The sequence below is a fragment of the Rhinoderma darwinii genome, chromosome 5 (assembly GCF_050947455.1).
Source record: "Rhinoderma darwinii isolate aRhiDar2 chromosome 5, aRhiDar2.hap1, whole genome shotgun sequence".
Taxonomy (NCBI): Eukaryota; Metazoa; Chordata; class Amphibia; order Anura; family Rhinodermatidae; genus Rhinoderma; species Rhinoderma darwinii.
In genome coordinates, this window is record NC_134691.1 from 322,618,957 (window position 1) to 322,636,138 (window position 17,182).

The 17,182-nt window shown below is 40.6% G+C and overlaps 1 protein-coding gene across 1 annotated transcript in view; it reads right to left on the reverse strand.

Moving 5' to 3' along the window:
• SLC39A12 (solute carrier family 39 member 12) overlaps window positions 1-13,962 on the reverse strand; it is a 45,668-nt gene extending 31,706 nt beyond the window's left edge. The window contains exons 1-3 of the mRNA XM_075828733.1: window positions 13,553-13,962; window positions 7,122-7,406; window positions 3,478-3,679 (exon numbers count right to left, since the gene is read on the reverse strand). Of these exons, the coding sequence (XP_075684848.1) occupies window positions 3,478-3,679; window positions 7,122-7,406; window positions 13,553-13,819 (754 nt within the window). The 5' untranslated portion in view covers window positions 13,820-13,962. The remainder of the gene's footprint in view (window positions 1-3,477; window positions 3,680-7,121; window positions 7,407-13,552) is intronic.
• Window positions 13,963-17,182: the final 3,220 nt, after the last annotated feature.

Below are 17,182 nucleotides of genomic sequence, written 5' to 3' on the forward strand. Positions count from 1 at the left end.
AGGGCATGTCACAGTTTGTCTGTTCTAGTTGTAAACAACGCTTTCCTGTGTTGTCCTAGATGTTTGAATTGCCTTCCCTCCAGACATAAAATGGGGTCACCTGGTCCTCTGTACAGTTCTAGAACTGAACACATTATATACCAGTTCTTTTTGTAGACCATGTATGTATTCAAACATGGTAATAAGATCACCTCAAAAAGATGTCTTTATTTCCAAGCAGAACAAGCAAAATGTATCCAGCCTCTCATTGTAAAAGAGATCACATATTCCATTTTCGAATCTAGTCACCCGCCTTTGAACCCTCCCTAGTTCTCTAATGTCAATTCTACAATGTGGAGCCCCAGACTGAACCCATGATGAGGCCTTATAGGGCATTTATATAGGGGTAATATTACATTACAAGTTATATATTTCTTTTTATACACACTAAAATCATGTTTGCTTTTGCTGCTGCTTCTAGACATTGAGTGATGCTGCTTAGTTTACTGGTAACCAGTTTACCCAAGTGTTTCTGTTGATCAGTTGTGTTCTATTTAATGTATATGCAGCCATACTATTTCTGCAGCCTAGGCACATTATTTCAGTTACATGTACTTTGCTATTGCTTGTTAAAATTTGCATATAATTTTGCGAAAGAACCTAATAAACATCCAAAAGAATATGCATTTAATAAAAGCCATAATAAGAGAAGCTATTGTGTTACATATGAATTATTAGTAGGACTAGGGCTACCCAAAGACATTAATTGGGTTAACAGCTACTGCCCAAAGAAATAAATGAGTCACATGTACACAATTGTAACACAACAGTTTCTAGAAACAGCTTGAAAGAATTTCTTTGTAATTAGAAAATTCTGCAATACAGTAACATTAATAAGCAAATTTCAGCCCTTGTTGGACAATATATCAATTTGTATAGAGACTATAAGAAAATGTCACATCTAAAACCACCCAAAATTGGACACAACACATATAAGCATACTGTATATATAAAAATTTAAAAAGAATATAAAAGAATATAAAAGTATAAACTTCTGTCTGCTATAAAAGTCCATCTAAAGTATTATTAATAGTGTAAGACAGTCCTAAATATTCACACTAGGATAAATCTGTCATTTTTCATCAAAAGATCTTACACTTCTGACTGTCCTTTCCACATATGGGATACGGTAAAACCAGTATTCCCCAAATATGATAATTTATTGAATCACAACTGAGCAAACTTGTATCCTTTAAACAGGCAAATAAAAATAGTTATTAGAGCAAACTTGCCTACTTCTCTAGATTGTTCGGGGAATGGGTGTCTCTCAAAAAGGAGATTTTCCACCCTCTAAAGCGAACAGGGAACAGGGAAGCATAGTCTGCGATCAGTGACCACTAGGGGGAGCTTGCTGCATATGTAATTATAATACTCATGTGGGTGCTATATAAATAAGTAGAGAGCGCCCACTACTGGCAGCTGTAGACAGCCAGAATATAACATTTTACTTTATCCTGGCATGATTTACAAGAGGGAACCCTGCCGATAATGTTTATGTGGGGCACTTTGCTAGCATTATTACATTTTGAAAATCTTTTCTTGCAGTGCATATCAGGGGAAACTCTGCTATCGTCGCTCATTAGAGGCAAACTTCTGATACAGTTTATGGGGCACTCTGATGGCGCTTTTAATTCCTTTTGAGTGTTGTTTTAAGGTTGTGGTCTGTACTTATGGGCAGGCTTTATGTAGAAAAAAATGGTCGTCCTGACAATACTTCAAAGAAGTATATATTTGAGACTAAGCCTATATACAGTGAAGGAAATAAGTATTTGATCCCTTGCTGATTTTGTAAGTTTGCCCACTGTCAAAGTCATGAACAGTCTAGAATTTTTAGGCTAGGTTAATTTTACCAGTGAGAGATAGATTATATTAAAAAAAAACTCAAAATCACATAGTCAAAATTATATATATTTATTTGCATTGTGCACAGAGAAATAAGTATTTGATCCCCTACCAACCATTAAGAGTTCAGCCTCCTCCAGACCAGTTACACGCTCCAAATCAACTTGGTGCCTGCATTAAAGACAGCTGTCTTACGTGGTCACCTGTATAAAAGACTCCTGTCCACAGACTCAATTAATCAGTCTGACTCTAACCTCTACAACATGGGCAAGACCAAAGAGCTTTCTAAGGATGTCAGGGACAAGATCATAGACCTGCACAAGGCTGGAATGGGCTACAAAACCATAAGTAAGACGCTGGGTGAGAAGGAGACAACTGTTGGTGCAATAGTAAGAAAATGGAAGACATACAAAATGACTGTCAATCGACATCGATCTGGGACTCCATGCAAAATCTCACCTCGTGGGGTATCCTTGATCCTGAGGAAGGTGAGAGCTCAGCCGAAAACTACACGGGGGGAACTTGTTAATGATCTCAAGGCAGCCTGGACCACAGTCACCAAGAAAACCATTGGTAACACATTACGCCGTAATGGATTAAAATCCTGCAGTGCCCGCAAGGTCCCCCTGCTCAAGAAGGCACATGTACAGGCCCGTCTGAAGTTTGCAAATGAACATCTGGATGATTCTGAGAGTGATTGGGAGAAGGTGCTGTGGTCAGATGAGACTAAAATTTAGCTCTTTGGCATTAACTCAACTCGCCGTGTTTGGAGGAAGAGAAATGCTGCCTATGACCCAAAGAACACCGTCCCCACTGTCAAGCATGGAGGTGGAAACATTATGTTTTGGGGGTGTTTCTCTGCTAAGGGCACAGGACTACTTCACCGCATCAATGGGAGAATGGATGGAGCCATGTACCGTCAAATCCTGAGTGACAACCTCCTTCCCTCCACCAGGACATTAAAAATGTCTCGTGGCTGGGTCTTCCAGCACGACAATGACCCGAAACATACAGCCAAGGCAACAAAGGAGTGGCTCAAAAAGAAGCACATTAAGGTCATGGAGTGGCCTAGCCAGTCTCCAGACCCTAATCCCATCGAAAACTTATGGAGGGAGCTGAAGATCCGAGTTGCCAAGTGTCAGCCTCGAAATCTTAATGATTTACAGATGATCTGCAAAGAGGAGTGGGCCAAAATTCCATCTAACATGTCTGCAAACCTCATCATCAACTACAAAAAAACGCCTGACTGCTGTGCTTGCCAACAAGGGTTTTGCCACCAAGTATTAAGTCTTGTTTGCCAAAGGGATCAAATACTTATTTCTCTGTGCACAATGCAAATACTTATATATAATTTTGACTATGTGATTTTCTTTTTTTTTTTTAAATATAATCTATCTCTCACTGGTAAAATTAACCTAGCCTAAAAATTCTAGACTGTTCATGTCTTTGACAGTGGGCAAACTTACAAAATCAGCAAGGGATCAAATACTTATTTCCTTCACTGTAAATGTTATCCAGAAGTGGAATTAAATAGGGAAACACTTTCTAAAATCTGTTATGTACATGTAACAGTTCATACAGTGTGGGATAGTTTACCTGCAGCGTACAGTTCAATAGTTTTATTTAAGGATTTGAAAATGGAATCGGTAAAGAAGTCCACACCGGGTAATGTGTCTCTTCTCACGCAAATGTGTTGAATGGATGCTGTGAGAATCACTTCAGCAAGTCTGGGGAGACTCATTTCATCAATACTGTGCAGCCCTCCAAAGTCCTTCTCCAAAGAATTTACATCTGAGCACTGAGAAACCAGAAAAGAACAAGAATTATCTGGAGAAGAGCAATATATATATATATATATATATATATATATATATATATATATATATATATATATATATATATATATATATATTTATTTATATATACATACATACACACACACACACACACACGGAAGCAGTCATCATTCCTGCATACGTATAGCATTCGAGGTAATATTAAGTTATTGTGCAATATTCATGCCTCTGTAATTTGTAAACAGTGCCCTGTAGACCGGGCCGTCCTTTGGGGTGTGTGACCTGTGCCATCGCACAGGGCGCATCACTTCAGCAAGTGGAAGGCAGCACTGCGCTGGCTCCCTTTCCCTGCTTGTGAAGCGCCCAGCGACTCTGCAGCGGCCTTTCCGCCCGGGCGCTCCTTTTCTGCTCAGTGGTGTAACCACTGTAGCAGACATAGCGGTGGCGCCGCTAGCAGACGCTATGGCTGCTACAGTGGTAGCGACGCTACATTCAATAGTATCTGCGTACTTAAGACACAGATACCATTCAATCCTATGGAAGAGAAGGGACGTATCTTCCTACTCTGCCACTTAATAGGCTACAAGCCTATCAGGCGCAGGGACAGGATCCCTGCTCAGGCCGTCGTGATGACATCACTGGATCACACCGGCATACGCAAGGATCCCATCGGTGTTGTGGAGCAGCTGCGTTCGTCGTGGGAACGGGGCCTAGGTGAGTACAATTTTTTTGTTTTATTTGTTTAGGTGTCACTGTCTACAGGTGGGAGGTGGGGGGCTGTATGACACTATTTACAAAGGGGAGGTGGGGGCTGTATGGCACTATCCACAAAGGAGAGGTGGGGGGCTGTATGGCAGAATCTACAGGGGGGGGGTATATGGCCCAATCTACAGGGGGGAATTATCTTCATTTTCTCAATACTGGTAAGGATAAGTGTCATCTGATCAGGGCACCACATAGCACCAGAACATATTGTGCTGTTTTTTATTAACTTGGGGCATATGTACGTGGAAAAGACACATGCACTGGCCCTGTACGTCTATGTAACAGAACCGTAGGCACTTTGTGTACTGCCGAATGGCACCTCCATGAATTAGTGTATTCTCTTCTTCAAGCAATGGTCCTTGGAGAGAATACATACATAATACAATGCTGCATTCCATGATTTGTTTTCTCATGATTCCAGAGAAAAACCCTCTGTATACCTCCTTGTAATATCAGAGAGTCACAGAAGTCCAGACTGGGAAGCTATGTGCACTCTATTACGGATTCCTACAACCATAGATCAGAGAACGTGAGCTCTTGATTTAATCATGAATAACCTCTGTATTTTTTGCTGTTCGGCAACATGTTATCTTTTTTTTCAGGTTTCTTTTCCCCAGTATTTGAATGGAACATAAATATATTTCAATCTTCAGCATTTAAAAAAAATGAGGTAAAAAAAACATCTAAAATTTGTCCAGTACTTTCTCGCCTTTCCTAATGGCCATGAGGATACCAGACATACAGTATGTACATAATAATTTGTACAGCCATTTTTTGAGGCGTTAATAAAACTATTATTATTTTTTTTGCATTAATATTTGCACTTTTAGTTTTAGGTTTTAACTTACTTTATTATTTGTACTACTTTTCTTTATATAGCACGTATATATTTATGCTCATGCTCTACCACTAGGAGACCTCTTATAGGAGATACTACTATCTATTGTATCTATACCTGTCTGGGAATTCCCTTCTCTATTGATGGAGCTCCAATAGCCCTCATAGATATCCCACTGGTTTCAGCTTTTGGCCTTTTGATATACAGCACCATGGCGGGGTAGGGAGACAGACAGGTGAGCCCTAATCTACCCGCCACTCAGTCCCTGCCTACTTGCACGGCCCGTCCTAGGCGACGGCGTACAACTGGGAGACGGTCCCTACGCTCAATCAGTGCATGACAGACAAACAGACGAGGGTACACAGAAGCTAAGGGAAATGGGGCAGTTGCCCACGGCAACACCGTGGGCAACAAGAGTAGTGAACGAGCCAAGTCAAACCAGAAGTGTACGAGGTACCAAACGCAGAGCAGGAGAGTAGTCAGTAAAGCCAGGGTCGAATTTAAACAGAGGTCAATAGTACAAGCAGGAACAGCAGAGCCAGGAAACAGGACAGAATCACAGGCAAAGGAAATGAAGGTATAAATAGACCGAGGGCGGGAGCTAGCTCCATCTGGCCAGGCTGTGATAGGTTCTCCCACTCCTCAGCCTGCCAGCCTGATTGGTAGCAGATGGAGTCACTCTATCAGGCCTAGGAGCAGATGAAGACTGATTAATCACGGGCGTCGACACAGAAGCTGTGTCTGGTAAATCCTTTACAATGGCATAGCTGCATAGTGTCCAATGAAGTTAATATTTGACTTCACATTTCTCATGTATATTATCCAATAAGCTTCTCCCTGATAATTAGGAAGCAACTCTCAATCTATGGAACTTTCTGCTTCGCTGGAGTAAAATGCAACAAGTATATTAATAGGGGCATGCCTCTTAATAAAATTTATTAAACATCGGACATGAAATAAAAACATAAAAATATTTTAAACTCATCTCACCACTCCTCTGCGCTCCTCTCCTCCGCGTCTCCTCCCTCAGCATGCTGCAGCTCATACAAGGTTCTGTTCCCCAGCAGCATCAGGGAGGGCCTTATATGTTACGCAGGATTTAGCATTCTGAATTCTGCATCACATACAATGTCCTGACACTGCCCGGCATCAGTACATTGTATGAGCCGCAGCATGCTGAGTAGACCCGGAGGGTAGAAGCGAAGAGGAGCGGTGAGGTGAGCATAAATATTTTTTAAAAAATGTTATTGTCCAATGAGCAGGGGCAAGGTACCTGGGCCAGCACGGGCCTCTACCTTGCAATGCCCCACAGAGTAAAGCTAGAAGTTAGCGCAGATTTCCACTATAATTAACACCAGTTTTGGTCCCTTTTGGTAAGCCAGGCCCACTTTCCCCAAAAGTAAAGAGGGTGGCATAAAATATTCAAAAGTTTCATTTTGAATGCAACTTTTGGGCCAGAAAACTGGCGTTGAAAGTTTGATACATTTCCCCCTTAGCATCTTATGTGGCTACTTTATTGTGTATTTAGGGCTAGGCTAACATGAACCTTCTCCATTGCCATCTCCATCAGGGGAACAACTAGGTGGGCTGATGAGGCATCTGCCCAAATGCTAGGTGGTGTAGGGCCAATGAGAGGAGTTGGGAGACAGACAGTCCCAAAAACACCTGACTATTCCGCTCTCTGCTATTCCTTAACGCACTTCAAATCAACAATCACAAATCCATCGATGACTTTATAGGTGACAGTATTTTTTATAGTTGCTAAACAGTATTCTATATATCATTCCGATTATATACATTATGTTATTTGAAAACCAGTATAAACCAGGGACATATCTTACCCCTTGTCCGTTGGATATTTGGAAATAGCGCCTTGTTTCCCGTAGAATATCCTCTAATTCATTGGTGGACAAATAATGACAGTCTTCATCTTTCCTTAAGTTGAGTATGCTGTTGCGATAGAATAGGTAGTCCAGGTTTACCACATCGGAAGGTGAGGAGCAGAAGTCTTTTTTATTCAATATATAGAACAGGAGAATGACTGATATCTTCTTCATTGTATCATCATCTAATTTACTCCCGAGTCCTTTACCAGCCATTGACAGAAGAGTATCAGCTTGAAGACACTAAAACCAAGGTAACGTACAAGAAATATGAAAGTAAAGTAAGTTGTTGAGGATGAGATGAACTTGTCAAGTGATATTTATAGATATTTTTGTAACTACAGTATAAAACTTAATTATAACTATAAATGCTACAGATGACCTGACTACTATCTGTAGGCCAAAGATCTATATCATGGAGGCATTTATAGTTTTAGAATAGTTGATCAGAATATTTTGTGTGCTCTAATTGTGAGTATGATGAAATCACAAACCTATGTAACAGCGTAATAAACGATGTTATTCCATTCAAAAAGGACTCCGCTGTATAGGTTTTTTTAGCATGGGAGCCTATGGGTGACGTATGCCACTGTGTGGCGTACGTCACAGACATCCGTTAAATGTAAACGTTGTGAGTTTTTCAATAGCTTTTCATGACATATATTAAATGTATCACATAATAGTCTACGTTTACCGTATACATTGGGAGCTTCTCCTAGTGTAAATGGTAATGTAGGTTGAAGGTGATGTGAACATAGCCTAAGCACTAGGGTTTTCCTGGCACAGACCACCAATAACCTCATCGGTTTTCTGCAATATTTAGATGGTAGCAGCTCCTCTACCAGCCACAGCAGATCACGTCTGGAGAGCAGCCTCCCAGGAATCCAAACTTCTCATGGATGAATAAATGTCCCTCTCTCGATAATTTGTCTCTCACTAGACCCCCCCTACCATGTGGATACATACATGTGTCCTGTTTTCTTGTACATCATGCACAAGTGTTGCTTCAGAATTGGTGCATCTAGTACAATATCTTAGAGACTTTTTGGAAAATTAGAGCAGCAACCTGATCGGTTGGTATGGGCAACACCTCCACTTTTCCCTTGCACTAGTTCGATAAATTTGCCCAATGAGGTTGGCAATCTCATCACTTTTGTTCTTTAACTGGTTTCTGTTATTCAAAATTCCAATTTTCCATGATATTTTTTTTTTTTTGCTTCCTGCATAAATTTGCATGGTTAAAGTTCTCAACCATTGCCGTGTCCGAAAACATCCATTATGTAGCTGTCTAGTGAAAAATACAATGCCAGCCCTACTAAAGGTAAGCCTTCTCAAAATTCCACTTGCAGAGGTTATTTTATCATCAGGAGGTTCTCCAGGTGAATTCTCTAGAACTATGATCATTAAATTTCAATAATGTGGCAACAAAATTTAGTAAAAAATTCCACTATAAGTACCTTCAACCTCCAACTCTTCCAAGATATTTGATGTTCGGAAACAGTACATTTTAAAAATGTTCTTGAAGACAAGTACCAATAGCAGGTGAAATTGCTATACTCATATGATCATGATCTCTGCAGCAACTTGATCAGGTCTAAAGTTGCCTATGCATGCAAAATTAATATCAGTGGATCCCGCCAGAATCTATGGTATCTGTTGTTAATCAATTTTGTATTGGAGCCTCCAGACTTTCCTCTGAAGGTTGATGTAGGGAAACGAGGATCATTATCAACATGCCCGATCATTTTGATCAGCTGGAAGATAAGCCACTGGCAGATGTGTCTGACAGTGGATTATCTCCCTCTCTCCATTGAATTAAGCATGCACGTCCGCATGTGGCTATTTTGGGGGGGGGGGGAGTTGGGGGAGGTAGCTATGGGACAACTATCCTATGTGTACGGACAACCTAAGGCAACTTGCTGGAGATAATGTGTGACACATATGAATCTCATATCGGTCTAATATTCAGTCATTTTTTTTGTTAGTTGTTCCAGTTAACAAAAATGTGAAATATTTCCTAAACAAGGCTCCCACATATATTTTTTGTAAATTTAAGGAATGTAACTTATGGTTAGTGGGCCTGACTTTAAATCCTTCCGGCAGTTTCAGGATGACTTACATATCCCCCATAGTAGGTTTTACAGGTATCTACAATTAAGGCATGCCTTTCAGACACAATTCTCCCAGTTTTCGGTGGTTATACAACAGGACGCTCTTATTCAAATCCTTGGCCCTTCTGGTAATACAAAAGGAGTTATATCGGGGGTGTATCAGCTGCTTTTGTCCGAATTTTAGATAGATACACTTTAGTTGCTATGCGTAAATGGGACCGGGATATACCTGGGATTGATGAGGACCAGTGGTCTACTATAATGGTGGCTGTCCCCAATGTTTCTTTGAGTGAGGGTGGTAGACTCTCTTAGTTGTATATATTACAGTGTGTCTATAAAATGCCGGTGCTGCTGCATTGTATTGGGGTTCGGCCTGACGCTACGTGCCCGAGATGTGGTCTGGAGCCTGCTGATCTCCTCCATATGCTGTGGGATTGCCCACAACTAGATCTGTTCTGGACCGGTCTCTTGACAATTGTGGGGAAGGTGTTTTCTATGTCGGTGCCCATGGACCCTAAGGTCTGTTTGTTCGGTTTTGTAGATGGGCTGCCTCTGGACACACATGGGACGGTGGCTGTAGGGAGACTGCTGTATGCGGCTCGAAAGTTGATTGTGCAGCATTGGATACAGCCCTCTCCTCCGAATGAGTAAGAGTTTATAACAAAGGTGAACCTGTTGCTTCTTAATGAAAGGGCTGTTTTTCTTAAACGTGCAGCGTCTGCTAAATTTACCAATCTATGGGCATCTTGGCTGGACACTGATAGTCTGGCTTGTGCCTCATTGCGCAGGGATAGAGGGGGGAGGAGTTAGGTATTTAGGGTGCCTAGTGTATAGGGGGTGGGATAATGGTGGCTTGATGTGTATGTGATTATGGATAATAATGTACGTGGCTGTTTGGAGGAATCTCGGGCGCAAAATATGTATCTATGCTGGTATATGCTAAGTTGCCCTTTGACAAATGGGGAGTTAATGGTCTTATGATACATACTGTAACTGTATATATATCTGCCCTGCGTGGCGAGTACTTCCTGTGTCTATGTACTGGTCCTGTCCTTCTTGTTATTTTTGGCCGCTTGGTTGAGCGAGGAGGGTGGGTGATGGGGGGGGGGGGGGTTTCTTTTGTGTATGGTTTTGTATTTTTTTAAAATGTTCAATAAAAAGTATTTGATTAAAAAAAAAAAAAAAAAGGAATGTAACTTATACATAATGCATTTTATAGATATGTCCTCTCACTGCACAATAGATTAATAGAAACCACAGGTGTTACATTATGCCACTTTGGAAACATGAGAACGAAAATATGATATAATTTGTCTCCAGCATATGTATATATATGTAATATAACACTTACAAATAAAACCTAAATGTGTAATGCAATACCTTATTTAATTAACAAAAAGAAAATATATTTTGCATAACATAAATAGTTGATTCGAGATAAAAAAAAATATGGCATGAAAAAGTTTAGTTTAGTTTTCAGTGTGAATTATGATTTATGATTAAGGCCGATTGCACCTTTGTTCTCGAAACATTTTAATTAGATGCATAAAAATAATTTGTCTATCTCTGAACAGGTCTCTGGGGAGGAGCTTGAACACCTGCAGATTGTTACAATACATCAGTCTAGCCAGGGGTGGCCTAACATCAAGATTTAGTAGTCCTTCCTCTGCGATCTCCTAGTAGATCACAATGTACTATTGGGTCCATACTGGTCTAAGCAATCCTCTTTGAGTTGCTACAATATATCAGTAAGGGCTCATGTACATGGCAGAATTGCAGATTAATGTTGTATTGACTGCCACGGACCCATATTGTCCCTTTGTGTGCGTTTGCTTTTATATAAAAGCAGACGCTCGTGTTTTCTAACTGATCATATAAAAATAAATGGTGGCATGCTCCAATACGGGCCAATCCAGATGGTTTTCTCGCCTAGGAGCATTGCTTCTAGAGGAGAATAAAGTGCATAAAAAAAACCACTAAATCAATAAATAAGTACTGAGCCATAGGGACTCCATGGTCCCCTAGTCAGGCTCTTTGCACTTGGAAATCCTCTGTTAGCTAAACAGCCTGGACTCCAAGACTGGATACAATTGTAGCAAACCTTCAGCCTGAAAATAGTGAGGAATTGAACCACAAAGAATTTTAGAAAATGTTATAACTTTTCATTATACAATAATTACATTCTTTGCATAAGACCGTAAAGGGGTGCTCAGTTTTTCTGACATTTCTGACCACTAGAGGGAGCTAATTGCATATGGATTTATACAGATAGTATTGAGCTCAATAGGAGCTACAGTGTATAAATCAGTACGCAATAAGTTCCCCTTACTGGTGGCCGCAGGTAAGCACTATGACAGTGTCACGGCAAGTAAAGGAAGCAGTTCAGGCCCCCTCCCACCATGGACCCATGGCAGTCACATACCCTGCATCTATGGTGGGTATGGTACAGGGTTGACCTCTTAATCTTAACAGTTGCCTACGGTGGCTAATATTAGAACCAACCCAAATCATATATATTCAGTCAATGGAACGTATAGAGCCTGAGGGGGCGGTGCATGACACAGGGAGTCTATCTGGGATGTTCTTTGAATCCCTGTGTCAGGCATCACTCCTACAGGCAGTGCACTAGGAATAACAAAGTGCATCAGTTTTTCTACTATTAATAAGTAGACTAATATCTCAAAGTATACAACTACTAAGATTCTATTTTGTAGGACAGTCCTATTTTTTGGGTTTTTGACAAACAATCTCATTCACAATGGTTAGAATTAAAGGGGTTGTCTAAACTGATGACCTATCAACAGGATAAGTCATAGGTATATGAACGGTGGGGGTTGGACACTCGGACCCCGCAACGATCAGCTGTTCCGGCTGCCTCCGGGCACTGGAAGTTATGCAGTGGTCGCTGCCGGAAGTAGATGGCTTCGGCCACAGTATAGCGGCCATGCTGCAATACTGCAGCTCTGCCCCTATTGAAATAAATAGGAACAGAGCTGCAGTAACCCAGCACGGCCAGTATACAGTGTACAGAGCCATCTGCTCCTGGCACCTACCACTGCATAACTTCCCAGAGGCAGCCAGAGCAGCTGATCAGTGCGGGGTCCGAGTGTCGGACCCCCACCGATCATAAACTGATGACCTATCCTGTCGATAGATCATCAGTATGAAAAACCGCCCCATGCCGGGACAACCCCTTTCCGATATTACCTAATATATGTTAAATTATCTAAATTTCTGGATTTAGAGGAATGCTCCACTGTTCACATTATTGAGTAGTGAAAAAAATGTATCAGGGGTTTTGGAAAGTAAATCCTTAGTAATGCATACACTTGCTATGTTCTGTAGTTAATCTCAGGAATATAACAAGTGAAAGAAGCAAGTAGAGTCTGTCTTATGTTGAAAAATTATTGATCATTAATGTTATCATTATCACTAATAATTATTATTCTGATAAGTCCTTATTAAACAAAATGTTATTATTTAACAGTAAAATTAAATAATAATTTATAATTATGTATCAATGAAAAAAATATTATGTAAACTTACGAAAAAAAAAAAAATTCATTATTCTTGTGTAGAGTTTTTATTTTATATGTATCCTAAATTTTATGTTCATAAAAAACATTGATTGAAGTTATAAAGTTTTCTCCAAAATAGTCTCCTTTGTATTTCAATGGATTAACTTTCCTTTCCAAACTCAGTTTAACTCAAGTTCTTTAGATATTCAGTGTTACTGAACTGAAGATAAAATATTCTGAGCACGTAGGCTAACACAATAACTATGGTGTGGCATAAAGAATGCTACTGGAATACTAATCATATGTGCCAACATACTTACCCCGAACTAAACTCACTGCTAAATATAGTCTATTTACCTGTTAGAGATATTTACACGTTTTTTTTTTATGCTGCAATTATATTAAATGTTAACATATTTATTATAGTTGTTTTTTTATATATATATATATATATATATATATATTTTTTTTTTTTTTTTTTTTTTTTATTAATTTTTTTTCTGAAAAGATTACACAATTATAAAATACACACAAATTCTTATTAGTTTTTTTTTTTAAAACTCACGTTTGGGGAGGAAAATAATCTAAATTTAATTAAATTGTCAAATTAAATGCATGAATTACAATTTCAACTACAACCCCAACATAATAAAAAAAATATGTTTAATTTGAAATGTAAATGTTAAATTGGAAACTATAGATTGAGCAATAGCATAAATGAAAAAAAAAAATTTGGCGCTCAATTTGTAAACTTACTGACCCGATTACAAGTTTGCTGTCTGCCGTTTAAATTGCCTGGACACTCGACCTTATCCAGCAGCAATGTTAAAATTTCTTTTGAGCTGTTCCTGCGGAGATCTGTTTCATTTCCAGGCAAGAAAATATGAAGAGTTTGCAGGAGTCCTCTGTAGCTGTAGGTCTGGTTGGTTTCCTCATGGCGGGATTCAGCATGTGCTTCCATGTAGAGTATATAAAATGAGAAGAAAAATGCTATTATCCAGAAAAGATGCTTCCTCCAATTCCACATGATGACTCCTATGCTGGGAACTAAACATCCAAGGTAAATATATAAAAATCCCAATGCTATAAGTGTAGTGTGAAGACTTTAAAGGTTAATACAAACAAGCCTGCTAAGTAGAATGACTGCAATGTGTTTTGAAGGAATTTATTAATTGGTTCACTAAGCTGATTTGCAATGACAAGCTGCTTCTAGACAACGGGGGGGTCTGTGCAGAGTTTACTGCGTGAAACAGCCAAATTCACGACCATCAAGGCATATGAAATGCTGCAGCTTTTTGTCAAATAAAAATTGGAAACAAACCAGTCGGAAAATTGAAACTACATTTTCATAGAAAAAAAAAAGGCTTATTCTATTATTTTTTTTATTATATAAAAATTTTGAAATAAGGCTATGATGTTGCAATTATTCTTTTTTCCTGTCAAGTAATGGAAATTTTAAGAATCAATGTAAATAAGGAAAATACATAATACAATTTGTAGATACAGTGTTGGATGGGGTTTTCTTGGGTCCACCGGAGGAAATGGTTCTGAAGACCACCGTCCAGCTACAGTATACAAAACACGTGCACGGCAACTTTTAATTGTATCATAAAATTTGTTATCAGTGTACACACAGTACATATCATTAATAAGGTCTAATGGTTGTTTTTGAATAAAGTTTCCCATAAACGGTAGATGAACGTTATCTGAACTTATGGATTTCAGCAGGACCGACCGACCATCTAATGTGTATGGCGGTGTGCCGACTCTTCTGAAAAAGAAGGTTCGGATTTTAAAATGTCCAATCCTTTGCAGTAGATAAGAAGCTACCAGAGAAGTCTTGCAGCGGTTTATTCCCCTCTCCCCAATGAGCTATAGGGGTCGCACAGGGCCCCCGTTGCCACACAGCGCTAACCATGACAATAAATTCTTTATGCGTCATCTGCACCTACACCACAGGCTGCCTAGATGGGCAGGGCTTCTTAGACAGGACCGACCGACCGACCATCTAATGTGTATGGCGGTGTGCCGACTCTTCTGAAAAAGAAGGTTCGGATTTTAAAATGTCCAATCCTTTGCAGTAGATAAGAAGCTACCAGAGAAGTCTTGCAGCGGTTTATTCCCCTCTCCCCAATGAGCTATAGGGGTCGCACAGGGCCCCCGTTGCCACACAGCGCTAACCATGACAATAAATTCTTTATGCGTCATCTGCACCTACACCACAGGCTGCCTAGATGGGCAGGGCTTCTTAGACAGGACCGACCGACCGACCATCTAATGTGTATGGCGGTGTGCCGACTCTTCTGAAAAAGAAGGTTCGGATTTTAAAATGTCCAATCCTTTGCATACCATCTAATGTGTATGGCGGTGTGCCGACTCTTCTGAAAAAGAAGGTTCGGATTTTAAAATGTCCAATCCTTTGCAGTAGATAAGAAGCTACCAGAGAAGTCTTGCAGCGGTTTATTCCCCTCTCCCCAATGAGCTATAGGGGTCGCACAGGGCCCCCGTTGCCACACAGCGCTAACCATGACAGTAGATAAGAAGCTACCAGAGAAGTCTTGCAGCGGTTTATTCCCCTCTCCCCAATGAGCTATAGGGGTCGCACAGGGCCCCCGTTGCCACACAGCGCTAACCATGACAATAAATTCTTTATGCGTCATCTGCACCTACACCACAGGCTGCCTAGATGGGCAGGGCTTCTTAGACAGGACCGACCGACCGACCATCTAATGTGTATGGCGGTGTGCCGACTCTTCTGAAAAAGAAGGTTCGGATTTTAAAATGTCCAATCCTTTGCAGTAGATAAGAAGCTACCAGAGAAGTCTTGCAGCGGTTTATTCCCCTCTCCCCAATGAGCTATAGGGGTCGCACAGGGCCCCCGTTGCCACACAGCGCTAACCATGACAATAAATTCTTTATGCGTCATCTGCACCTACACCACAGGCTGCCTAGATGGGCAGGGCTTCTTAGACATCAGTGTACCATATGACCGTGACCTCATGTGAGGGGCCCGCAATGTAATGGGTATGTGTTGTATTGTGCTGTATGTGTTTGTGGTGGAGAGAGGAGAGGGGGCCCTTAAATTACAGGCCTCCCTCTCCTCTCTCCACTGCAAACACAAAGAGCACAATACATCAGCGTTTCCCTAACTGTGGGTCGCGACCCCTGGGGGGTCGTGTGAAGACCTCCGGGGGGTCACGAGCCACTCACCGATTACCCGATTACAACTGACGCAGGGCGCAGATACAGTTGAATTCAATGCTGGAGCAGAGAGCTGACGGCTCCTTGTTCCAGCATTCAGTATGTGGTGAGCCGTGAGTGGCGCATACAGGCACGATGCAGTGACTTCATCGCGCCTTTCTGTGCCGATTCATACACTGCACAGATCAAAGAGGAGAAGGATCTCCTCCACTCGTCGTGGGAACAGAGACAGATAAGTAATTATTTTATTATTTTTCTATTAGGCAATATGGGGGCATTATACTGAGCATGGGGAGGGGCTGATATGGGCCAAGATACCGAATAGGGTCATTCTACTGTATGGTGGCAGCTATGGTGGCAATATAATATAATGTATTGGGCAGCTATGGGGGCATTATATTGTGCGGGGGGCAGCTATGGGCGGCATTATACTGCATGGGGGTAGCTATAAGTGCATTATACTGTGTGTGGGGGGGGCAGCTATAGGGGTATAATACTGTGTGGGGGCAGCTATAGGGGCATTATACTGTGTGCTGGCAGCTATAAGGGCATTATACAGTGTGGGAAGCTATAAGGGCATTATACTGTGTGCTGGTAGCTATAGGGGCATTATACTGTGTGCTGACAGCTATAGGGGCATTATACTGTGTGGGGGCATTATCCTGTATTGGGGCAGCTATGGGAGAATTATACTGTTTAGGGAGGCACTATAGCGGCATTATACTGTGTGGAGGCAGCTATAGGGGCATTATACTGTGTGGGGGCACCTATGGAGACATTATGCTTAAAGGATTAAAATATATACCCCTGATAAGATTTTGGTCCTGCCGCTGGCCAAGTCCATCACAGAATCTGGTCTTGATCAGCCATGGTTTTCTTAAAGAGGTGGTCTTCTAGAGATGTTTCACTATATGATAAACCAGAGAAAAAGAGTCCATATATATCAATGTATGAAAAAACTAAACATCTTTATTGAAAAAATAAAATAAAATACATTAAATGACAAAGACAGAGAATCTAAAAAGAAATCCTTGTACGGATCACAAATGTATACATTGAGTCTATATATATTTTTTAATACACTGATAGTATACACAGTTACTGTAACTCAATGTAGCTCCAACATGGGGTGCATCGAAATAGAAATAATTTCAAAGTATAAGTTTGTGTGAAGAAAGACAATATGCCT